Genomic DNA, 26,350 nt, shown 5'->3' with positions numbered 1-26,350 from the left:
GTGCTCGCCCTCAGAGGGGGAAAACAGCCACCATTACCAGAGATTCACACTGCTGGGGGAGAAGGAGCCTCAGCTGACCCCATTTCTCCATGCATTTTTTTTAAAGCTTTTGTTTTGCTCTCCACTGCCCAGCCAATTGTGGTTTGTGTTATCCCAAAGCCTCGAGAAGATGGGAGAATGCTGCCGACGGGTCCCGCAGGACAAAGGCCTGGGAAACCGCAGAGAATCACGTTTTCCCTCTGCTCTTCCCATACCATTTATCATCAAGGGGAAATTTACTTCTTCCTCTACAACCCAGGCTCAAATTGGCATTTCCCCTCATCCCAAGAACATTCTGTGTTCAGAAAGGGCCATCTCCAGGTCTCTGTGTGCCTGAAGACTTCATTTGTTCCCATCTCAGCAGGAAGAGACCTGCTGGGGAGGGATGTACAGCCAGGCTGGGACAGTTCCCTCCTCTCCTGCTGTCTCCTCGTCCTCCTCCTTCCTATTCAATGAGGCCAAGCTGGGAAATGTGTTTGCTAGCCACTCCCCAGGTATCTGTGGCTGAGACTTCCCAAACTTTGGGGCAACAGGGGCTGTTCCCTGCAGGCCTCCATTGCCCACTGAGTCCCATCCCAGCAGGAGATGCTCTCCCACCCCTGGAGCCTCAGATCTGCCACAGCAGCACTCATAACTGCTGCCTGTGGGGAGCTGCTCTGCCTGTATCTCACAGGCATAACATTATCTCTATTTTTATAGAAAGGGTGCATGAACCATGCTTGGTTAAGGGATGAAATCCCAGCTAAATTTAAACTTCCTGTCTTAAGGCTGCTAAATGTCTTTTTTAAAAAAATGCCACTGAATGGCTTATGTAGAAATAGATATTTATACTTTTTTTTTTTTTTCTTACTTACATATATGCACTCTAAAGTGTTCAGGCATGAGCCTGAGCTACAGTAGATAGTTTTTGGAAGGTTTGGGCCATCCATGATTCTCTGGCTGCCATGTCCCTGAACCACCCAGCAGTGCTGGGTGCTCCCAGCCCCTATGGAAAAGGCAGTCATAGCTCACTGTGCTGCCACAGCCCTCACAGAGTTTTCCATCACCAGCTGTTAACTCTGAAGAAAAAAAAAATTGCAAAATGCCTGACTATGCCTTGGGGAGCCTCAGCCCCTGCAAGCAGGGCCCTGCTGATCCAGCACGGCCATGGGCACCCCCAGGCCTGTCAGCAGCATGAAGGAACTCCTGCATTCTTGGTGATCACTTCTGTGACCTGCCTGTGTTCCACAGCTGAGCCCATGGACAGCAAAATGGAGTTTTTGACTTCTCTGCTCCCCAAATCCAGGGCATGCAGCCTGCTCTGACAGCATCCCATGTGCCTGCTCTGCTTCCCTCAACAGCCCAGACCCCCCTCCCTGCGACAGTCATAAAGAACTGCTGGAAGGCTCCCACACAGAAATAAACCATTTACAAGCTCCCATGGCCTTGTATGTAGGGCCAAGGTTACTGGTGGGGGGAAAACCTGGGTGCAGAGGAAAAGCCTGTTGCATATGAAGGTTGAAAGGAGGAAGTTTTGGTTTAAATGACCCATGCCATGCTTAAAATGCAGCTCAGCAGGGACTGTGCTGGGCCAGGTTTTGGGGGAGCAGAGTAGGTGAAGAAGTTGCTCACAACCTCTTGCTCAGCATCCTCCCCCCATCCATGAGGCTTCTCTGGCCCTGCTGGGACACGCTGGGATTTTGTGGGTGACCTCAAGAGATCACACACACCCATTCCAGGGTTAGCTACTGAAACCATGATTTCAGCTGGGATTAGAATCACCTGCAGCCAGCATGAGCTACCCCCACCTCCCTGCCTTACTCTGCCAGAGCAGGGCTTGCAGAATCTGAGGCAAAACCCCACTGGAGGATGAGAGTTTTGGGTGTGGGATAGAAATCAAGCCCAGCGTTTGTGTGCAGCCTTCAACCTACAGCCACAGCCACTGCCCCTTACAAACTCCATTTGCACAGTTTCATGGGAACAGAGAATTGAAGATAAACTGGTTTCTCACCCCAAACCCAAGCCCTACCACACCCAGGCCTGTGTTCTGGTGGTGTCACTGCCATAGTTCCTCTTTCATCTCCTCAGCTCAACCCATCCACGCCACAGCTCGTGCTCGCAGCAGGCTGGTGTGAGATTGGCTCAGCAGTGTCACCCCAGAGATACCTGGAGGCTCTGCAGAGGAGTAACAAAAGGACAAATCCAGGTTGTGGATGTTGCTGGTGCAGGATGAGGTCGACTATTTATATATTTATACCCACCAGGTATGTTATTTACTTATTTATATCTAGAGTTTGCTTGAGATCCAAGGGCAGGACATCAGACTTGCCAGTAATGCTCTGCTGAGCGTGGTGGGGATCTTGACTTGGCTGTGCTGTGCAGAGGGGAAGCCAGGACAGATGAAAGAGTTAAATATGGAAACAAGATCCAGAAATACAGTGGTAACTGGACAAAATTCTTTGGAGACAAATTGTTCTAAACTAACTCAGGCTGTGATTCTGTTATCTGCTCTGCAAGGAAGGTCAGAGCAGGAATTTCTTTTTTTTCTCCCCCCCATGCCCTGCTTTCCTAGGAAGCTAAAAAGAAGAGCACAAAGCCCATTGCGAGGTTCTTCAGGACTCTGTGTCCTTGAACCATTAGCTCGTAGGTACAATTTAACTGCCACATCACTCATCTTGGCCCTGATTAGACCCAGATGAACACTTTCAATATTAATAGTTGGATGATTTAATAAAGCTGCACAAGCAGTAAAAGTAACAATACACTTCCATAAACGGGTTCCAGATGTTGCCAAGGCAAATGCTAAACATCAAAATACAAACTTCAAAAAAAAAAAAAGTTAGGGAAAAAAAAAAAAAGCTGGATAAGCAAAACTTGGAACAAACTATAAACTAATTAAATGTGGGTTGAGTTTTCCAAAAATAAATTGAAGCCATAAGGATGTGATGTGAGCCAATAAATAGTACAGTTAGTCAAAGTTATTGTGGAACGACAGTTGGAAAGATGGTTTGAAGTCACCGATAGGTGGGCTCACAGCGAGCTTGGCTTCCCATCAATAGGAAGGCTTGTTCTCCTGTGCATGAGAGCAGGATCAAATCTTCTGGTATCTATAACTGGGACCCCAGAGAGGTTACTGAGAGAATATGAGATGATTTTCAAGTCAGGGAATAAAGGAAAAACGATGCCAGAAGTGCCTGTGTCTCTCCTGCAATAGCAGCAGGGATGATACCACCACCCAAGGAAACCAGGATATTTTTTTCTGTGTGTTGGGGCGGCCATCCAGCCTCTCACTGCCCACAACCTCTGCTTGGCCACCTGCAAAGCCCATGGAAACACCACTGCTGTAGTCAATAACTCACCCTCTTCCCCATACAGAGTCACTGAAAACAGATCTCTGAGAGAATTTCACCCCAGTCCCATCGGCGCGGTTGCAGAACAGCCACCCGCAGCAGTGAGCTTTCTGCCAGCAGGGACTGCACCTGTAAGAACGTGGAGGGGGATTCTGTGAGCCCCTCTCTACCACTGCAGCCCCAGAGAGCAGGTGGGTCATCCAGCACCTAACTCTGGCTCCAGTTTTCCCTGCAGTCTGGTTCCCAAGGAGGAGGAACCCTAAGGAGCGAGCTGGGGGTGCATGGGGTGCAGGCACAGCACATTTGTTACAGGCAAGGAGAAAGTGTCTCTTAATCCAAACAAGGGCAAGAAATGCATTTTCACTGAGGGGCAGAATGGACACTTCCAGTTCTCAAGTATTCTCCCTGACATGCTGCTTTGGGACAGCTAAACACCAAGATGGGCTTAGGGGAATGTATTTGGAGTGGGAAAATTTGTGCTAGGGCACTTATCCTGGTTCCCAGCTCTCCCCTTCCCAAAGTGAAGGGGACCAAAGCTTTTGTTACACAGGACCTTCATTATAGGACCTTCAGATCATGCTCTATCTTGCAGTGATAACTGTCCTTACATTGCTTGTATTTTTCAAGGACAAAGAAAAATTGGTAACTTTTAGGTCATAAATATTCTACAGTGAGGTCTATCCCCTCTTTTCTGCGTATCTCCAAGCACCCCAGGATGGGGCTGACACTATTTCAGCAGTCACAGAGAGCTGCCCATCTTGCTGTTATTCTGGGAGTGTTAGTGGCTCTGGGAGCTCCCTGCACCATCTTTTCCATGCAAGTCAGTCAACCTGCAATCCCCAGGCTTTGCAGTGGGAGAGGCTAAGGCCAGGGAGATTAGCTGAGATGCTCCTTGTTTTCTCTAACCAGCTGTGCACTTAAACACAGGACTGGGGAGCAGCTCTAACTCGACCCTGCAGCCCTGTTATTCCTGGAAACCCCCAGATAGGTGCCCTGGTGGAAACACAACCTGCACTGGGACCTGCTTTCCCACCTGGGTGAGCCTGGGCTCCTCGGTGAGTCCTGCGTCTGCCTCCAAGTTTAGGATTAGGTTTTGCTTTGGGCTTTTATCCATGGTTAATGACACAAGTACACAGGAACAGAGCCTCTCATAAAATTATTATGAGAACAAACGAATTCCTTCCCTTTTATATGCAGTACTTCTTTTTAAGATTAATCCAACAGCAGAGCTGATGGGCTCTGCTCTCTCACTGACCCATGTGAGAGCATCAGGTGCTCCCCATCACCAGGTTACTCCTGAGCTGCCTCCTCCATGATGCAACAACCAGTGCCACAGATGGGCATCAGGGTAATTCCTATGCCCTGATTTCCAGGAGATTCTGTGCAGGGTCAGAAATTCCCATGGAAGTTGTTCAGCATGACCTCTGTAACAGTGATCCCAGATTTCTTGCAGTCAGTTTGAGCTACATCTGACCTGTCAAAAAATGCCTGACCTTGTTGCAGCACCCTGCTGTGCTGCAGAATCTCCCCAGAATCAGACCTCAAAGTGTTGTACTTCTATTTTGGATGCAGCTCAGTTTCCTCCAGCAGACTCCTGTTCTCCAGTGCGAGGGTCTGGTGCTGCTTTCAGCTGCTGAACCAAAGAGGTTTTTAGTGTCAGGCTGATCTTCTTAACCCATGTCTTTTACACTGTATCTTTATCTTTGTAGGAGAGATAGAGCAGACCAAATGGAGCTGAAAAAACTCAATATCCCAGTTTTTGCCCCTGCAAACCACAAGCCACTGGTTCTCCCAGGAAATCCATCAGTGCTGCATTGAGATCAGGGGACCAACCCAGGCTGCGCCCTCAGGTATGTGGTCCCACATTGTCCTGCATAATAAATACTGCATTTGGCAGAGTATAGTATGGAGCAGGGAATAAGCCAGAAATGTTTCCTGATGCATAAAAAGGGACTGATTTTGATTGTGTTAGACACCAGTTATTCCAGGGGCAGGAAGACATGTAGTATACATTTCTGGTGTGCTTGGACCTTCTTCAGACAGGCTGGTAACTGACTTATTCTACCACTTATTTTTCCTTTGTGAAAATATCCCTTTAAATTCAGTGTTTAGCAAATACTGCTTAGTCCCATTACAAAGTAAATTGAGTATGGATCATACCAGCAGGCTTCTCCAGTCTCTTTCAGATGCTTAAATTACATCATGATCTAACTTCACCCAGGGGAGGGACAAGTCTGCAGATTGCTGTCCATCCTTCTGCTTTGGTAATCTCTGGTATTTCTCGGTTTCCTTTCACAGGTTTTCTGTGCATCAGCGCAATGACTCTGCTTTTGGGGCACAAGGATGTTTCATACTGAGGTACCCCAGGGCTGTGCCCCAAAAAAGCCAGCAGCATCCAGGCAAGCTGGAATGTCAGGGGCCAGGGAGGAGGTGCCTGGCATTTGGCAGGGAGAATTTGGCCAGAGCAGTTTCTCTTTGATTTTGGGTGAGGATGCCTGGGTGAGGACAGGGGAGCACACCTGGCCTTGCACTCCTCCATCCGCCCTCGGAGCCACTTGTCTCCTCCATCCACTCTGACCAGATCTCAAGTTTCTTTCACAGATTTCACTTTCTGACCCCCATAGCTGCTCCTGGCTGGGACAAGCCCTGCTTTGTGTCCCTGGGGGTTGGGATGCTGGGTCCGGCCGGTGTCCAGCCCAGGGGGCTGGCAGGGGCAGCCTTGGGCCAGCCAGGGGATGCCTGTGGCGGGGGGGCTGCAGGGGCAATTATTTGCCATATTGTGCTCTTGCTTGTGTTTAAAAACAACAGCTCAACTGACTCATAGGTCCTACGGCCTCTGAGTCATTTTTTATTTCTGGATTTCACTGCTCTGCCCTTTGCAATGAAGGGAGTTGCATGCTCACACACACACACACACACACACACACACACACACACACATCAAGTTCACATTTGTTTTTCCCCTATAAAAACAAAACGATTTCCATACTATTAATGAAACAGAAATGATTTGACTTCGCATACCCTGGCTTTTATTTTCCATTGTATAAACTCTGCAGATGAAATAATGATGGTTGTAAAGTAAACCTCTCTTTTTTTTTTTCCTTTCCCTTTCCAGGCAGCCTCTTTTCAAAATAGCAATAGGGAGTCACTTACAGGCTTGGCTTGTGCTGCTCCTGTAGTAATTAACCCCTTCATCCCTAGCTTTTCCTCTGTTGGAAGTTAGCCACAGCGTGGGTGAAGGCATCAGCTGGTCTCCTCTGGGACAAGAAGCGAAGCGGGGGAGCAGAACAGGCAGGGAAATGTGGGAAAGGAGGCCAAGAGCTGCTCCAGGCAGAGCAGTGGTGTGTGCCTGGAGCAATGCACTCATGGGCTGAGCAGCTTTCCTGGGAGGGCCAGAGTGCTGGCACTGCAGGGCCAGAGGTACCTTCAGCCTTCCTACACCCCCCCTTTTTTGGGTTTAAATCAGCACCACTGTTTTGTGTTTGGCCTGGCAGCCCCATCCCGGGTCACCTCCCTTCCTTCCCACTCCCAGGGACCATCAGTGAAACATTCTCTCTCCTCCACATGCCACTGCTGTGGTAAATAATCTGTGGTAAATAATTAATCACCTAATCTTGCTCTTTTTGTTTACAGGGCCGTTATGATTTTACGAAGTTCTCAGAGGAACATTATTGGGGTGAGGTAATCCCTTACACAGCAGCAGATCCAGCTGGAGCTGGGTGTGCGAGCACGTGCCTGCCTTGCCCCGCAGGATGGGGTGAGCTGCCCTCCCTGCCAGGGTGTGAGCTCTGCTTCGTGGTAGACCCTTGCCATCACACACATTCTGTCTGTCTTCCAGGCCTCCACACATGCCACAAGCATTTTTCCTAATCACATTTATCATGCAGCAGCACAACCCTGCATCCCCCCAGCGCTGGATCAGATGCTTCACTGATGCCTGGCCCGGCTGGGTTGGTGACACTGACTGAGATACTGTTCCTCTTCCCAGACTGGGTGATGTGTTTTATATTATTTCTCTTGGATTTATTAAGCATTATGTAACTGGCTAACCAATCCCGCATGCGATGCAATCGTGGCTGATTTCATGTCAGTGGAAAGTAAACAAAAAAATTGCTCTGAAGTGGCTAAACTGAAATTCATTTCCACATGCAGAGCAATTCCTGGAGGATCTTTCCCATCTCCTCACAGTTAATTTGCATCCAAGCTCTCATGCAACCCATTAGAAAAGAGTTATGGAAAAATTGTACATGCAACATGACAGTGTGTTATGAGGAAAAATTATTAAGATGAAGTTTATTTTACTTAAATATTTTTAAGCGAGTTTGTTGATTTCTCCTGTGCCTTGAAATGTGCAACATTTGCCTTTTTTTTTGTTCTTCAGCTGGGGAACTCAAAATGTGAAAATTACCCACCAAAGAAAGCTTGGCATTAAAGTTTGCGAAATCAGACAGGCCAAACCTGCAGTCCCGAGGTCCTGAAGGCCAGCAGAACCTAGCCCAACATGACAAGGTAGGAGTTCTGCCTTTGCTGAGCTTTGGAAGGACTGTAAATATCAGGTGAGGCAAAAACTATACCCCCATTAGACTCTGAACTCAAGCTCTTTTAGGAGCACTTGCTTTCTTGTGTCACAGACAACATCTTTCCCATTAACACCAATTTGGATTCAGAGTCGCTGAGCTGAGGGTGCTGGGACATGGAATGGATAAAGCAGTAGTGGCTTTGCACTATTTCATTTGTTTTTTTCACTGTCTTTGAAACTTTCAGCAATCTCTGAAAGTGATGTGTGTGTTTCTGGGTCCATTTCACTGACACATTTCACTGAAGTATCAGTAATGTTGGTGGCTGGGGGTTACCTGGCTGCATGTTATTTGCATTTTTTTTCATTTTTTTCCCTAAGGCAGCCCAGCACCTGCTTCAGCTGGGCAAGAAGCTAAGTCAAATTAAGCTGAAATGCTGTATTAGACCTGGCAGAGTTCATGGACCATGTAACATCTTTTGCCAATTGCTGGGCTGGAATTTGAAGATTAAGGTGACACCAAGCTGTGATCCAGGGCCAGATGAGGGTGGTGAAGAGGCAGGGTGGGATAGCCCTGAGAGCAGTGCTGGTGAGAGAGCTCACAGCTCCATGTGGGTGTCACCACTGCACCTACCCTTGTGCTGACTTGCTAGATGAGGAAAGCTGTCCTAAACCAAAGAGTAAACTCAAAGAGAGGGGGTTGTCCCCTGTTCTGGAGGCTAGTTTATTCCTTTGTGAGATGAGCAGGGATGCTCTACATCCTTCCTTGAAAAGACTCAAAGGAGGGTTGAGGATTAGAACAGAAGCTTAGCACAGGAATCCCTCACTTTGCCCAGGACAGCAGATAAAGAGGGTTTTTTTCACTCCCTGCCTGCTGGATGTTGTGAGTCACTGTGTAATTATGGCCAGTGTCTCCAGAGCCATGACCAGGCCAAGCAAAATCTTCCCTGGCAGACAAAAGGAGGTGTGAGTTTGCCTGGTAATACCTGCACTTATCCCTTTAGGCATTTGTCAGCCACTGGGCTATGATTGTCAGATGAGGGGGGCTAGGACACAAACCAAGCTTTGCAGCCATCCTGTGTCTGAAGGTGCAACCTTGTTTGGCAGCAATGCCTTCATTGCACCTGTGTCTCCATTTCTTTCTGCTTCCTGTATTCTGCTGTTCTTTCCACCCTGTGTTGCATTGGAAAAGCCTTGAGAGAGCAAACCAAGCCAGCAGCACAGGAGTGCCTGGGAGGGAAAAAACCCCACAGCCAGGGGTCAGTCCAAGAGAAAATCATGGATACAGGGTGGTGACCTTCACCAGCATCACAGCACGGCCCCAGTGCCACAGCAGCTCCCACCAGCCCAGACAGCACGCGAGGGAAAAGTGCCATTCCTCTTTGTCAGATGGAAAGCAAAGCAACTTATTCAGGGCCTGAGGAGGTGGGGAAATGCTGAGTTTCAGCAGTTCATAAGTAATTTTAGCAGGCCTGCCAGCACCTCTGCTTATCTGGGGCCTTGCAGGGTGAGGCAATGCATTATCAGCACATCTGGGTCTCCTGGGCTGCCAGTGGGGTTTGCAGAGGGCTAAGCTGGCACATCCCCAGTGGAAGTTGCCTTCTAAGACTGGGGATTTGCATGCCATGTTTTCAGAGGGTTCCGAGATTTCAGCCCTTTGAAGAGCACTTAGCAGCGTTTTGCAGGGTATTGACTAAATTCTTGTCTTAAAAATAAGTCCATTCTCCCACCTCCCACACTGCCTGGGAGCAGGAGTCACCGCCTGGCCACGCACTGGTGGTTTGAGCTCATCATGTTGCAAGTTGCTGCAGAAATTGCTGAGGATTTTAGAGCACTTTTAGGACTGAGAACTGAATGGCAAAATGCAACAATCAACCAAATCCACTCTGCTGTTGCCATCATTTTTGTTGCTCTTGTTTTTGCAGAGGCATCAACAGACTATCCTATATCCCCATTAACTGCAGCTTCTGCAGCTCATTTGCAGATGCAGCAGTCATGAGTCCCCTCTTTTACACAGAAAAAGCAGCAGCAATGAACCAAGTAGCAAAAACATGTGAGCTGCAAGTCAGTAGCAGACATTGCTCTGCCTAGCTACTGCCATTCAAGTAAAACTACTGTGCAGCAGTCAGGGCTTTTTTACTATTATCATCATATTATGCTCTGGAATTCAATTTTCTGTACATTCTTCAGGCTCTGCATGAATCCTGGATCTCTGTGAATAGATGGAATTGAAATTGAAGGATACCATCCAAATAGGTAAACACGTCAGAAACATTATCTGGGTCACATTTGGGCAACAGGGTTCATTCTGTTTCAAGTGCAAATGGGTTACTGATGATTTAGATGAACTTCCTGAGGAGTGTTTGAAATTCCTGGCACACATTCGGTTTCCCATCTGTTAGAAGGTCTTTGATGAGCCCACAAAGACACATTGGACTGGAGCTGCTGCTCTTCATCTCTGCTTGGACTTCTTATGATTGACCAGTTTGCATTTTTTTGCATTTGTATTACTTTGATTCCCAAGGAGAAAAAGGGTTTGCAAGGGACTGTGAGACAAGCTGCTGGGGCAGAGATGCTTTGTGAACTCTCCCTCTATATGCTGTCATCAGCTTGTTCCAACACTGCCAGTTCTTTTTGTCTGCTAAAATTATTATGTAGAGTCAAATTTTGTCCTCGTTTAGGCCAGATCTAACAGTAATTAAGTAATTTGTTCTATCAGAGGGAAGTTGAGGTTAGCCTGGGTTACAGATGCTTAAAACTTTGTGCCTTCTCCTGAAGTGTGCCATGCTTAGCACGTAAATAAATGGTGTGTTCTTTTCTTTCATGCCCTTCTTCACCTGTTAAAAAATGCCTTTTAAGGAGCTTGTGTTGTATCTTACCAAAACACACTGCCCAGTAGGGTTGAATTCAAATTGAATATCATCCAGTTTGTAAAGCAGAAGAGAGCTATGGCAGGGGGACTAGGGTTTTGGAAAGGAATTTTTTTCTGAACCAAGAGTCCTGTTGACAGAGCCTGAAGTGCTTTTCCTTCGCACAAGGAAGTAACGGGAGCTTGTGTGTCTTTGCAATGCCTCTCAAGAGATCCCTCTTGCAGGAAAAGGTTCCCACAAGTCCCAGCCCCTGGGCAGAGCTGCAGCACAGCTCCAGGGACACTCACTAGCTGGGGGAAATGAGGTTCACGGGGAAAAGCTGCTCTTCCAGCATGGAAGAAATGACAAAGCGGGGAATGTTCTCTATTCACCATCTCCTGCTCCAAGATCTCATCATTTTTCAGTAGTGCCTTGTCTTTTCAAACCAGCATCCTGCCTCTGGACACCTTCTGAGACATGCCACAGTCTGAACATGCTGAGCAGCACTTCTGCCCAAGAGCTGCCTCCCAAGCCACAGCCTGCTGCAGAGCTGACAGCCCTGGCAAGGGTGAAAGGGAGGATCAGACATGAGGATGCTGCTCTACAAACAGGTGAGGACATGGCACATGTACAAAAGCACAGTAAATGTTTGCTGAGACCTCTCCCTCAAGCTAATTGCTTCTGCCTCTGGTGGGAATGTCTGCATTTTCTTCCACTGAGTGCCTTTTGACATATTAAAGGCATGGCAGGAACTGAGATCCCAGGGGATCCATTGGTCTTATTTCTGTGGATGCTTGTACCCTGGGTCTGTTTGAAGAAGGATGATTCATTCAACTGCTTGAGCTTATGGGTCTGTATGTCTCTTCCCATTGTAAGAAGAAGGGTCTCGTTTGCTAACATGGACTGGTTGGGACTAATTTCGGGATAGATCTAGCATGGAAAAAATGCTTTACACAGCAAGACAGAGGCTGATTTGGTTTCTTCCATGCTGGATGCTGGTGTTTAGAGTATCCAAGGCAGGAAGTTTTATCAAGCAACATCAAACAGATGTTCCTCATCGTGTTCCAGCTGCATTGACTGGCAACCTGCTCAGTCAAACACTCGAGGGGGACACAGGCCTTCCTTCTACATAGACAGCAGTTTATTAAACTATCCACCTGGAAACAGCAAAGGAAAAAGAAATATCTGTACTAGTGTTCATTGTAAATGCACCAGAAGCACTTGTCATGGCACTCACAAGAACCTTTTCCAGGAAGGGGCCTGAATTACTGATTTTGCAGGAAAAGGAAAGAAATTGTTCTCTGGATTTTGATACCTGCTGGTCGTGGTATGATCTGGCAACATTTTTCTGATGGGGTGCATGGTGAATTATGGCACTGCAGGATACATCTAAGCATTCTGGTTTGGGATGGCTGAAGGGAGAAGGGATCAGTATCAAAATCCCAGGGTTTTCCATTGTTGATATAAAGCAAAGGCCTCTCTTAGTGGCCAGGAACTTCAGCAGATGTTTCTGGGCCTTCCAGATGCAAAGATGCGTGTTGTTCCCAGGGGGAATACCTTCACAGGGATGTTACAGGAACTGAAGAAATTAGGAGAGATTTGGATAATGGGACAATATCAGACATCAGTGGGTGTCAGCTCAGGTGATTGCTTCAGGGCTCTGCCCTGCCTGGACCCCAAAGCAGGGCAATAAACCAGCCCTATTTGCTGGCTGCTGTGGCTGTGCTTGCTCCCATTGCTAGCACAAGCACATCTGTGCTGCTTTGCATGCAGGGTGTGCATTAGGGGGTGTTTGATGGTCCTGGAGGCCTGGACTCTCCAGCTCCAAGGCATGGCCAGAGGACTTGCCATTGTGTGCTGTACGGACAGGACAACAGCTCTTTGCAGGCTGAGTGAAGGCAGTCTGGAATTTCCTTCAGAAACCTTCATGCCTCACCAGCACTGAGTCTGGAGCTGTGGTGGAAGCTGCTGGGGACAGCTTTCTTTGGACATCTGCTTATCCAGAAAGACCAGAGGTTTGGGTCCAGTGGAAAGAAACTAACATGGAGCTAAAGGGAGCATCTCCATCCACGGTGTGGGAAGGTGAGAGGTCTTCCCACAGGCAGAATGTGTCCAGTAGGATGCTGCTTCAACTACTTTGAGAGTTGTGGCCCACTTTGAGAGAGGCACAGGTGGACCTGGAGCACAGGCCCCTGCAAAGTGGCACTTGGCAGCTGCCACTGCTGAAACCACACCTCAGCCCCCCACTACAGCTGGAATTGCACATCAGTGCCCCAACTACAGCATGCTCAGGCTGATTGCTTCAAAACACTCAGCTCAAATAGTGATAAGGTCCTTAAAAAAAAAATATATCTCAAATCCAAATAACCCTGTGCAGTCCAGGGTAGCACTTGGGTTCAGGTATGTTATTGGGCTGCTAGAGCCCACACAGGTAGTACATAGCCCTCTGTGCATTACAGCCTGGCAGCTTGTGGTCACAACTGGACACATCAGTGACCCCCATGTGCCATGATGCATTTACTGTAGCATAAATCAGCTGTCCTTTGTTCCTGGCTTATCAATGGGAAGGAAAACACTGCAATGCCATAGCTACATGAAAGGTTAAGTCTTGGAGCCTCATAATTGGTAGGAACATTGGCTGCAAAGGGGATTGCACGATAAGCAGGCTCTCCCACTTCTCCCAATATTTTGACAGTTACCAGAAGCTGGCAGCAGAGTTTCAACCCTACATGGGATTATAACAAAAAGATGAACCAACTGAGAAAGAAGAAATATGACTCTGATGGACACTACAGATCATTTCCAGAGGTAGGATGACAAGAATTGACTCTGAATTCAGGGATGTGCATGCAAGCAGGGCCAAGACATCTTTCAGCCACTCCTTCACTTCCTCCTGAAGATCCCTAAGGAAATTTTATCCCACAGTTGGGGTCCAGCATGGACATAATGTAGGTTTGATAGGGCAGGCAGCCATCAGTGGTGTTATCTCCCTTCTGCACGGAGGCCCCTTCCAGCGCGAGGCTTTCACTTGGCACACGGCGCTGAACTCGGGATGTGAAAAGAGCAGAGTGTGTGGGAGCTGTTGATTTTGTCTCCTTGGTGGGACTGGTTTTTTTGATAAAAGGATCAGATGTTACACTTCCTTGAAAACACGACAGTCTATGGGAGAGTTCATTAGTTTATGGCAAGTTGCAGCACTGTGGAGCCTGGCTGAAAGCAAATGTTATTGCAAAGAGTTATCACTAAGGGGAGAGGAAAACAATGTCCTGAGGAAATAAACTCGACAGAGCAAATCACTGAGCAATATAAAGCTGTGGAGTACAGGCAGTAGAGCGGAATTCTTTCTCAGAATAAAAGCCCCCAGTCACCTGTTTTTAATGCCAGTGTTTGCTTTCTGCATATTCAGTGAATACAGGGGATACATCTGTCCAAGAACTCTGTCTCTAATGGGAGTAACAAGTATCATGATTGCAGCTGGCTGAACTTATTTACTACTAATATACAAAAATGTCTTTGTGGCCATCATTAAATAGTGATAACACCAGTTAAATACCAGTGAACATCAGTTTTGTGTTGGTTGTTTGGGTTTTTTTGTTAGAAAATTGTGTTTTAATTTCAAGTGGTACAGAATATTTCAAAAAGTACTTCTTTCCACAAAGCCCCCTATTAAAATACAGAGTGAAGCTTTACTGATGACTAGCCTGTCTCAAGTCTGAGAAAAGCTGGAGGTGCAAGGGGAGAGGAAATACCAATTTTCATTCATCTCACACAGCTGTACATTGCCATTCTTCTTAACCTTCAGTTAATATAATTCATACCAAGGACTGAAACTGTAGCATCAGATTTGGAGATGTGTAAAGGTGAATTGAAAATAAGCCGTCACTTTCCTTGCTGAGTCTCATGGCACTTGCAACATTGCAGAGCATTCAGTTCTGCATTGTCAGGGTTTTTATTGTGTTTTCCATTTTTATTTCCTAACTGGAGAATTTGCTGCAGCTTTGTTCTTATTTAGCCTCATGGCAGGATGCATAAGTTTCTCCTTCAGGCAGTGGGATCCTGTGCCTGCTCCCAACCCAGCCACCTACACCAAGCCAGCGTGGGGCTCTGGCAGCCCCTTGGAGTTATTTGAGGGTGGTGATTTCTTCCTTGGTGTTTTGGCTGTCTTAAATTAATATGAGAGCAAAACATAGTGCAACTTGACACAGATTGTTATAATCAGCCCTGCAGCCCTGTGTCCTGGGATGAGCAGTGCCCACCTCCCCATGCTGTTAAGCCAGGGAGGAGAGGCTGCTCTGCTGCTCTGGCTTGTCCTTGGATGCACAGAGCTCCTGTCTGCAAATGCCTGTGAAATGGAGAGTGACTCCTCTTTTGTCCTTTTCCTCCCCTCGTTCTCTCACCAGCTCAGGTTTGACCAAATGTTCCTAAATTTTGAATGCATTGGTGTTGGGATGCAATCCCAATAGATCTCCTGCCTAAGAAGCGGGCTGGCATTTTGGTGGCACTACAACCTCTGGTTTTAGCTCTGGTGACCTCAGAAATAAGAGGCCAACTTCTTGAACAAGCTGCCTGAGGAGCCTGGGATAGGTCAGAGATTTCTTGAGCAGATCAAAAGCCAGAGATGCTTTTCTGACAGCCCTGGAGCTCCCTGTCCTGATTTATGAATTCTATACGCTCTATATATTTAGCTGAAGAGGCTCACTGGGGGAACAGTTTTTGCAAGCAGGAAAGAGAATGTGTCTTCAGAAAGCCACCATCTACCAGGAGATAACCCCTCAAAAGCACTCTCTGTAGAGCCAGCAACCGTGGCAAAGGTAGACCAAGAGATTTGGCAAGAAATGTCAGTATATTTTAGTGGACCAGCATTTTGAACAGGAGACCAAGTTTCGGGGAAGTAGACTCAAACCCCAGGAGCTGGGAGCTCTAGACTTCAGGTAGCATACCTGCAACCTCACCTCATTTCAAAAATCTTCTTTCTCTTTCTTTGGAACCTCACTAGAGCCTAAGGGTTGTTTTGTCCCATTCCAGGTAAGTCCAGGACTGCACCAGCTCTCTGTCCTGGAAGGATTCTCTTCTCCCCTGTGTGAGAGTTTGTGTTAGCAGTGGTGAAACTACAGCTCCTGTCTTCACCTTCTGCTGAGAAAGCCATGTAAAAATGCTGCCCTCCAGCTGGCACTGCCACCAAGGAGAAGTTTAAGGGTGGAAATTTTGAAGCCTTGGTAGGGCCGGCCATGGAGAATTAGGGAAATACAGTAGCTGAATTTCAGTATTCTGTCAGACTGAAGCCCTTTTTTCCACTGCATATGAACAGAAATGGTCAGATGTGCTGTGTGATGGCAATTCAGTCATGCTGGGAATTAAAAGCATGGACAGGCAGCATGGAGCACAGGCTGGGGTCTTAGGAACAGCAGCAAGATCCCTACAAATGCTCAGTTGGAGTTATTCTGGAATAACAGAAACACAGTCTGGGCCATGTTCTCCATGGCAGGTCTTAAATCTCTGTGCTAAGAGGAAAGCTGCTGCCACCAAGCCAGCACTGTCATTCTTTAGAGAGAGGCTGGGTGAGTGGTATGATTTGTTTCTTGAAGAACAGATGAATGTGCATATTCTGCCAATCTGGGGATCTAACTCTTCCCCTTTAATGCCAATGCAAAGTGGGCTACTTGGGTACTTTTACTTTCTCAGAGTGACTGTAGGGTCAATCTTAACACTAAATGCAAAGGAAGTGGATGTAGTCCCAGAAAACATCTATCACTGGTGAGCTGAATCACAGAGAGCAAGCCCTGGCGTATTTTTTTTACCCTGTGCAGAGGCAAATTTTGTCGTCATATCACTCGCATAACCTTTCAGATGAACTTAGTAATTGTGATATGTTTTGGTTTGGCTTCTTTCAGATTAAAACCTTGCCTTTCAGAAAAAGGAAACCATAAGTTAAATAACTCCAAAAATTAGGTATTTCTGAAGGATAATTAGTGGTCTTCTTTCTTACCAAAAACAACCCAAGACTGTGCTTTAAATAATAACTTGTAGTAATTCCTGCTCCAAATGTGATTAAGTTAGCAGGATGCTATCAGTACAGCATCCTACATTTTAAGCCACAGTTTCGAGTATTATCTACAAAAATTAATGCTATAGATCTCTGTAACTTTTTGAAAAATCAATCAGATTCTATGTCTTAAATCTCCCTGTCTCTTTCTCTCTGCTTCAACAGCTGCATCCATGGTTTTGTTTGCCTACACACAAATTACTGACCAATCATACTTTTATTCCCTGGTCTTGTAGATAGGGGGACCCATGTAAAGTGAATGCAGATACAGATCCCTGCCCCCAGTGATTTCATTTGGATGCAAAAATACCGGAGTTATAATCAACCTCCTTCATAACTTTGAACTAAATGTGATTTCAGTTGCATTGAAATTTCCATAGGAAGAGCAACAGGTCTGTGTTTGTAAGAGTTCATTTTAAAATGCAGTGTCCATGCAAATATATAAATATATGCTTTGTAGGGATATATGCCTGCATATACATACATAGACTCTGTATATACAGATAGACACACACACATACTTAGGAGATGTGTATATAACACTCACTTATATACAAATCCATTCCCTGTTATGAAACAATCATCAAGATATAAACAAGAAAAAGTTAAACCATGGATGGGCACATTTTCAAGTGCTGCTGGAGGGTTTTATCTACAGTATTGAAGAAGTGCTATCAAAACTGAAACAGGGCACTTTCTACAAAGAAATCTTTACATAAGTGCTGGAAAGGTTTGCCGAATGACCAGATGTTGTTGCAAAGACAGTCTTCCTCCCCCTCTCCCCACTTCTTTCCTTCTTTAATAGTTTGATTAATTCTGCGCATAAACCAGGGCTGATAAAAGTTCTAAGCTGCAAACTTCACCACATCTGGACACTATCGGAGCCAGATCGTTCAGCGGTGCACTTCAGTTGCTTTTAATCTCCCTCAATAAAATAAAAACTTCCAACAAGTAATGCTGACCTATATATATTTTTGCACTGTAAACACTGACATCTGCGAGCTGCTCCAAGTGAGCACACAGCACTTTCCACCAAGCAATCGCTTGCCCCTCACCATAAGAGAAATGCGCAGCTCATGCAGCCATAGCAGAGTATTCAGCAAAACTCTCTGCTATTTCCAATCCTCTGGCTAATTGCTGTCAGGGGAGAAATCAAAGATTAGCTGTTTTGCTGGAGGAAAGAAAAATAAACAACCTCTCTGAGTATGTTGCTTAACATTGCCTGACCAGAAACATTTTTCTACTCACACAAGGAGAGCAGCAGCAAGGCAAGCAGACCCGGTCTCCTCCAGGACCCCATTTCTGGATCCCACCGGCAGCCAGAAGCCCAGCTTCACGGCGTTGACCACCCCATCCTCCCTCGGTGGAGCCAGTCTCCTGCGTTCCTGCTGTCAAGCCCGGAGCCCCTCTTTGCGAGGCTCCCGGCTCGGGCTTGCCGGGAAGGCGGATCCAGCCGCTAAAGCCCAGCTGTGCGTGGGGTCCGCCCAGGAACTGCAGTTTATGAACAAACTAAGCCTGACTCTCCTCTCGGAATATATACAAATATGAGAGGGGGGAGCTGGCGGAAGAAGAAGTCAGGCTCTGAGAAAAAGAGTTGGATGATTTTTTTTTTATCCCCTTGATGTCAATGTGGAGCTGCTCCTGGCTCCATACGGCCCAAGGATCTTTGAAGGGGACCTAAAGCCTGCTGCATGCATCTAATCAAAAAGGCATGGGTACTCCTGCATGAGCCTTTCATCTGAATAAAGGACGAAAGGTAATGCCTCAATATGCTGAGCTGCCATTAATTCACTACTTTTCCCCCTCTATTTTAGAAATTATCTTTTAAATAAACTCGAACAGGCTATATTTTTAATAGGCACAATTAAAAGTTTTGGGGCAGCTTTTTCAGAAAGACCACATCAATGTGAGCTTAGCCTAAAATAGGTGCTTGCAACCCATTAAAGCAGCAGGATTTAAAAATATATGTTTTCCTGAATCAGGGCCTAAAATAATAACATAGAGCATTTAAATATCTGCTTTCTCCCCAAGATCTCTAACTGCTCTGCAAAAACTTGTAAGAAATATTATCCCACTTCCAAAAAGGAAACTATGAAATGTAGCAGAATTCTGACTTGCCTTGGTTGTTAGCACAATCAATCAGTGACAAAAGGAGAAAAGGAGGAGATGTTGGATGTGGTACAGCTGATAAATAAAGTGTGCCTCCTATGCCATGGTGACACATACCCCTGCAGAGTGTTGCTCTTAACTACTGTGGGGTGCCCAGATGCAAGTCAGCTGAGCCTGACTTCCTTGGGGATGTGCCTGCATTTCCCTGGCCCAAGTTACCACAGATCAAGTATGGCCTCTGAGGACGAAGAATGAGCAAATATTCAGCAAACTTCCAGAAAGACGTTATTTTCTAACAAACATATTAGAATTGCTCATATCAGAACTGCTTTGTGCACGGCGGTTTCTTGGGGGGGCCTGCCAACCCTTCTCTCTCGGATCCAGACCATTTCAAAATGCTCATGGATTTCTCAGCCCACCAGTTGGATCTTCAGATGTGAACTCTTGTGTGTGTTACAAGACAACTGGATAAGGCTTGTGTTAGCAACATCACAGATTATTCATGATCCACGGGAGCCCCCTTTAAAATCAGGAAGAAACCCCTGCTGCCTATGAAACTTGGAGAGAAATAATGTCCCCAGCAGGAGTCCAGAGGGGCTTTAAACAATAGTGGACATTGACAAAACATGCTGTATGATTTGGAAGTGCAAGAGAAGCATGGGGTGTTATTTTTTTAGCAGCAGAACCTGGGAAGGCAGCAGGATGCCTGTACAATGTCACTGCAGCCAGGGACCCTGAGTTGCAGGATCTGCATTTTCCAAAATTCCAGGCAATCCCAAACAACTTCTGAGCCAAACTGAACCCTATAAAATGCTTTGTCCTGTCTGCAGGATAATCTTATGGAGAGATTTGGGGCCGGATCTCACTGAAATGAGAGAAAAGGCAGTAGCTGTCCCATACAATGGCATCTTTACAAGGCAGTTGGTTATCTACAGGAAGCTCTGCAAGAGGAAACTTTAGGGGAGCAATGCATGTCCTGCTCTTCCTAAACAGTTATACATATTTATAGATGGTGTTAGATCTTCTGCTTGGCAAAGCAAGTTGCCATGATGACAAGGGCAGAGGTTTGCTTTCCTAAACTGGTCACTGGGCACTGCTGGCTGCTTTCTGTGCAGGGGAAACCTGCCTGTCTGTTCAGCCCTTGTGTAAGACTGCATGGAGCTGGAAGTACCCTCCTGCAACCTGTGTTTTTAGTCCACCTAGCTGAGGCTATTGCAAGCAAACCTCATGTGAAGAAGAGGAGGAAAATGAGTCTGGCACTGTGCCATGAGTCACCCCAGGTCAACTGGGGACCCCCTCAGCATATGCCCCACTGACCTGACTACCAGCTCTGTTCTGGAGGAGCTGGTTATTTCTTAGACTTTATCCAAGGAAAAAAATTCAAACTAAAAATCCACCAAAGTTACTTGGGGAAAAGAGAGTATTCTGGGGTTTAGCCTCAAGTGCCTAAACTCACATTATAGAGCTTTGCTTCCATGAAGGAGCACAGTGACCTTTTGAGTAAGAGACTGGGGAGGAAGAAGAGATAAATGGTTATTTTTATTGTTGGCTTGTTTATTCCTTTTGGTGTAAATTCCCTTGCTCCTCTATTAGTGGTCTGGACAGCCTCATAACTCAAGACACACTGAAGGCTGGATTTAAGCTGAGGAACGTAAGGTCTCTGCAGGGTGATTTTTAAGCTGCATTGTGGGAACAGTTTTCCCAAAGTTCTCATTTAGGAGCTGGAAGATATTTACTAGAGAAGTAAAATAAAACTTTGGACACCTGAAACAATATAGCATATGTTTAAACCGGGGTTTCAAGCAGCCTGCGTTTCCACTGTGGGAGGCAAGGCTCAGCAATGAAGCAGTAGATTGGAAGCTCCCAACATGGGCACTAAATACCCCTGCACAGGGTAACCTCATGGTGGACATGTGCCAGGCCCAGGTAAGTCTAACCTGTTATTATTCCCAGGGGTGAAGATCACCTTCATGTGACAGGGAATGTGAAGGGAGAGAGAGAAGGGAATCACATAACCAGCCCCAGACAGCGCTAATGTAAGGGCCAGTGCTCCTGAGCTTCTCTGGACCTCTTCCATGATTTCTAGCCCCAGAGATCCTGGTAGGGTACTGGGTTTGGAATGACTGACTACAGCAAAAGATGTTAGGTTTACTTGTGCAGTCAGGATATATCCTTCATGCCCTCTTGATTTTCTGCACATTATACAAGTGGACTAATATCTGTTGTGTCTGCATTGCTCTTTTTTAATCTGTTTATATCAGTAGTAATGTCAGGCTTCAGATGTCTGTCAGTGTCTTTGTTGTTAGGAGAATTTGTTTTATACCTTAAAGTATTAAAAGACAGGTCTAAGGAACACATCTAGCTGTAGGAACAGGACTTAGCTTCTATAATGAGCACAGATCCATGAGTATGGATTTGTTTTTATGTTGTGTGCTCATATTATACTACTCCCAAGTTGACCTGGCAGTTAATTAAACCCCAGAAATGTCATCTCTTCTGCATCTTATAAGCATGACCTTGGTTTCACTGTTCCATCAGCAAGAGTTGCCTGAGAAAGATGTGCACTCTGCAGTATGGATCCAATCCAACCTCTGCCTCCACTCTGCATTCACTAGGATCCTTGCTCCAGACCTGGGGGTGTTGACTAAATTCAAATGTCATTTCCTGGTGGCACTGAGGGTGCCCATCACTCTCTGGGAAAGGCTCTCGTTACCTTGCACTGTCTCAGTTTCACAGGGTTTTGATTGAGATCTTGGATGTGGTGTTATGGCTTGTGATGCCTGCTACCACCTAAGGAAAAATACTGTGATGACCTTTGGCATTTTCCATTCTCTGGCTACAGCTTGTCCCAGGGGTGGTATGGTAACCTTTGATGATGCAATGGCATGAGGAGTCAATCAAAGCCAGCACTACATCCTGAGGGACACAGCCATATCTCCTTTGGGCAGAGGTGGCTTTGTCTGCTCTGCCACAGCCCCTTCTCCTTAGCCCTGCCGAATTCCCCATGTTCCAGCCGCTCAGCTAATGCTTGTTTCTGTAGCCACACAGGATAATTGCATTTTCTAAGTGATGCCTGGCTTTCACTGGAGTCTTTGCATAGTCCAGAAACACTGGCCTAAGTTCTAACTTCTCAGAGTGTGTGTAACGGGTTCCTTGACCAAAGCTGCATCAAGATTAAGTAAAGGTCTACCCATCTCTACCATTTGTAATTTTATTGAGTTGTCTTGTATTTTTCTCTTCTATTCTGTCACAAATCACCACCTTTCTTCCTCTGAAGCCTGTCATGGCTTATTTTGAGCTGCTTTTGAAGCCACTTTGAATACATTTTCATTCATACTGTTGATGTGTTTGTACAGATTCTTTCAAAAATGTGGATTAGTTTGGGATTTCTTGTTTTTATTTGTGGATTGAGATTTGCTGTTGCTGAAAGGGATGGAAACCGCTGCTACCAGTTTCAGACTGAGTGAAATGGAATGATTTTCTCCAACCCCAAAGTAGCCCATATCTCTTTTCCACTCTTTCTCTGGAAAATTAACAAAATGCTGATTTCCCTACACCTTAGCACTCATGTCACTCAGATATTTAGATGACAGAAATACATGTATGAGGAGTTTGAACTCACCTACTTTTCCGCCTGCACTCTGCCACGCTGAAGCAGCTACTCATGCATTTTACTGACAGTTCCTTGACATTAATTCCTCTTCTGTATTTTCTTAGGGATCCTAAGCAAGTACTGTTTTCTGCTGCATCCATCACACCCCAAGGACATCACATGCAGACAGATGCCAGGGTCTTCAGTGAGGATCAGCCTTTGAAGACCAACAGCACAACTTGGCATCACTTTGGCTGCTGGATGCCTCTGGAGAGCAAATACCTTCAGTTCTGGAGGAATTAGTCTGCAGAGGAAAGTAGGAGCAGTTTGACAGCCTGACTCATGATCTTTGTATTATTATTACTGGTTGTGAAACTATGATAGGATCCAGGAGCCTGAACCATGGATCAGGAATGTGCTTTTGAAGAGAAACTCCTGGCCTTCCTGCTTTGGCTTGTGTTACAAGGCAGTCTCAAGGCAGGCACACAAGGGTGTTTTTTTCAACAGCAGCTAAACTGGAAGTTGTGAAGGGTGGCAGGTCCCTGGGAGTGGGATAGAGGCATCCTAAAAATTATCAACTAAAATACGTCTGTTGTGGATGGCAGGTTCACAACTCCAGGGTGTTGCTCCATGAATCTGCTCTGTCCTGAACCTCCCTGCTTTCAAGCACCAGCACAGCCAGATCCTGCACAGGATATGCAGTCAGCAGGAATATTGGCTGCTTTACTTTCTCTTCCTGAGGTTACTGAAAGGCTGTGGGTGTTGCAGAATAGATGCAAAGCAGAGCCACTGCTTTAGGTGTTTTCATTCTGATTCTCAGTAGCATGATGGTTGTTGTTGGTGGTTTTATTATCTTTTAAATATAACTACATCTAAGAAGTTGAAGGATGAGGAACTCGAAGAAACTGATAAATAATGTTGTGACAAAGAGGAAAATATCTGAAATGTTTCCCATTAATATAGCTGCTTTTTTTTTAGGTGTCTTATTTTCTAGAGCAACACAGCCTGTCAAAAGATCTGATAAGAACACATAACATTACATAAAACACCAGGGAGCCAGTTTATAAGGTAATATTCCTTCCATAGCTTTCTTCCATCAAAAAGCAGTTTATCCAGTGTAATGGTAGGATTAAAACAAATAGATTTACAGAATAGAAAAGATGGAGATCCCTGTTTGCCACAGACTGTAATGGGAGTCAGGGCAACTTCAGAGACTGAAGGGACTTGTAGGTAGGATGTGGAGTAGAGTTTGCCTTCTTAAAGTTGAAGAACAAGGGACATGCTGCCTAGTAAAGATGCTGAAGAGCAAGAGAGTTTCTTTGTTTAGATTGTTAGAGTTTAGATTGACCTGCAGGAGATTGGACTCACATTGTTACAAGAGGGGGCCCAGTGAGACCCTGGGTGCATGAGGAGTTGTGCCTAGCTAGGGGGAAACACTACAGCTTAACTTGACCACAGTAGCACAAGCCCTGGAAGTCCTCCTGAGAGCAGCACTGTGCTGCAATAAAATACCTTTATCCCACTTTGCATGCTGAGGTAGGGAAATGTGGTTCAGGAAGAGGACTTTGTAGGAGACTTTAGTGCTTGTGGAAGATCTCTCCACTGTGTACCATTTTGTTCAAGACACTTTACTCTCCTCTGAACTCTCCAGGCTGTGATCTACATGAGGGCTACCCAGGCTCCCAGTCATCTTGACTTAAGCTCTTCTACCACTACCCTCATCCTCCATATATAATGTTTTAACTCTTCTCCACATCTTTTAGTAGTATGAAGAGAATTCAAAGATGAAAATAGTTTTTGAAGTCATAGAATGTTGGACCTACAATATATTACTGTACTTTATTGATAATGTTGTTTCCATAATAAAAATATTTAGTACAAAGTATGATACCCTGCATGAGTTTCACATAAATATTTCCACTATATAACTGATAGGGATCAGAAAAATTTCAGTATGCACATGCTGCAAATGCAAGTGTAATTGATACAAGGTATGTATCTTGATGTACATCTTGAGTAAACATATGAAAACCATAGCTTAATGAAAAACAGACTGTGTCTTACAACGTGCAATCGTGCTTTTACATCTAAACTGGACCTTGGGTTTAGAAAACAAATCTTAAATCAGTCCTATTCAGAGGACAAATCACAGTTCACATACTTGCAAAAAACTTTTGTTTTAGGAAAGCCTTTTGTGGAAAAGCTTGGGAAACTCCATACAGCTACAGTGGTGGAGGGGTGGGAAAGGATAGATTGAGGTATCAGTTCAAGCAATCTGAGGAAAAAGTTGAATAAACATTGAAGACAACAGAATAGAAACCAGACGCCAAATATTAATTCATAGGATCTTCAAAGGGGATTTTGAGGTTTATTTTAATTTTTGTTGAAAGAAAAAGATTAATTTTTGGATGAAAAATGTATGCAAATTCATCTCTGGTCAACACTACAAAAACCCCATTTCCTACACAAAGCAGAAAAAAAGCAAAGCAAAGAAACCCATAATATCAACTTTGTAATCCCCCAAAGTGGCCTTTAACCTGAGTTTGAAGAGTAGGAAAAGAAAAAAAACTACATAAGAATAATAAAGCATGTAGTGCCTGAATCAAAGGACATGAATCTGGTGTAAGGATGGGAAATCTCAAGGGCTGATGTGATATGTAAGCCAGAGAACCATAACGCTGCTCTTGAGCATCCAAAACAGTATTTGGAGGATGAGGAATAAATAGGAGCAACCTCTTCATCCAGTTTGCCAGTCCCACAGGGACTGTGTAGGCACCATGGGATTAGGAGGGAATAAGACCAGTAGTGAAGAGGTGTACATATATATATATATATATATATATATATATATAAATCTACAATGTGTGATGTTCTGTGGGGGCTGAAGGGTGGACTTTCTGAGTGTCTCCCCAAAAAGACAGACAGGGAATGACAGAAATGCATGGGGAGGTTTGTTCCTGCTCTATGAGAAGAGATGAGACGGCTTGGGCTTTCATTAAATAATGTCAGAGGCTTCCCCAGAGCTGAACTTGGCAGATTTTGCCTACTCCAATCCCTCCTGAGGAAGAGTGGCAGGATAGAGCATCCTTGGTGCTGCCCAGCAGCAATGGTGGGCAGGAGAACCTCTGGATGTCCAGCCACTGTTGGGAGAGAGCTGATGGAAAAGGCTGGCAGCCAGGAGGGTGAGGCAAAAGGAACACAGCACAACCAAGTCCTTCACTACTGCTAAAGGAGTGAGTGGGAAAATAACAGGGTGCTGAGCTTTAAAAAAATAACCCAAGCTGCCTAATGCTAACAAACATCCTCTGGGAAAGTTAATGGCTGCTGAAAGAGACTCAATAAAGGAAAGTGACAAATCTTGCTATAGACGAAAGATGAGAAAGTATCTGAAATATTTCCCATTAATATGGATTTTAAGTTTTGTTTAAGATGTGTTATTTACTTTAACAACACAGGGTGTCAAAAAAAACCCAACCAAACAACCAAAAATCAAGCAGGAAAGGTGTGTGAAGCATGGCACGACAAACTCTTCAGTGACCTGAGAAGTAAGAGGGGAACAACACAACACAAACAAATTTTAGAAATAAACATTTACAGCTGTAAGAGAGCGGGTGAGGGGCCGAAGGCAGCTTTATCCCAGACAGGGGCAGGAGGCTCAGGGCTGCCTGTGGCCGAGCGGAGCACGATCACAGCGAGGGGTGTCCGTGTCACAGGGGCGCGAACGAGCCCCTTTTGGCATCAGGGTGGGCAGGCCGCCCTCAGCACCCCCGGACCGAGCCTCTCCACGGTCACGGGCGGCGGCCGGGGCAAGGGCCGGGGCCGGGGCCGGGGCCGGGGCCCGGGCAGGTTGGTCCCAGCCCGCAGCCCCGC

General features: G+C 45.8%; 1 protein-coding gene and 1 long non-coding RNA gene across 10 annotated transcripts in view; one reads left to right on the top strand and one right to left on the bottom strand.

Annotated features, from left to right (window-relative positions):
* LOC107207553 (TGF-beta receptor type-2-like) overlaps window positions 1–18,131 on the bottom strand; it is a 29,994-nt gene extending 11,863 nt beyond the window's left edge. Inside the window, exon 1 of the mRNA XM_015634870.3 lies at window positions 18,028–18,131. Coding sequence (XP_015490356.1) covers window positions 18,028–18,079 — 52 coding nt within the window. The 5' untranslated portion in view covers window positions 18,080–18,131. The remainder of the gene's footprint in view (window positions 1–18,027) is intronic.
* Window positions 25–24,365, top strand: LOC107207554. Of its 9 annotated transcripts, none has more exons than XR_004498213.1 (9): window positions 25–2,282; window positions 3,394–3,559; window positions 5,078–5,218; window positions 5,667–5,726; window positions 7,005–7,364; window positions 7,753–7,880; window positions 10,078–10,143; window positions 11,186–11,347; window positions 22,606–24,365. It is a non-coding gene; the product is annotated as an uncharacterized LOC107207554 (long non-coding RNA). The 9 variants fall into 9 exon arrangements; XR_004498211.1 differs by having other exon boundaries at window positions 5,667–6,791; XR_004498215.1 differs by having other exon boundaries at window positions 5,667–7,047; window positions 7,210–7,364.
* Window positions 24,366–26,350: the final 1,985 nt, after the last annotated feature.

Source organism: Parus major, chromosome 7, assembly GCF_001522545.3.
Source record: "Parus major isolate Abel chromosome 7, Parus_major1.1, whole genome shotgun sequence".
Classification (NCBI taxonomy): Eukaryota; Metazoa; Chordata; class Aves; order Passeriformes; family Paridae; genus Parus; species Parus major.
This window is presented reverse-complemented; position numbering and strand designations above follow the sequence as displayed.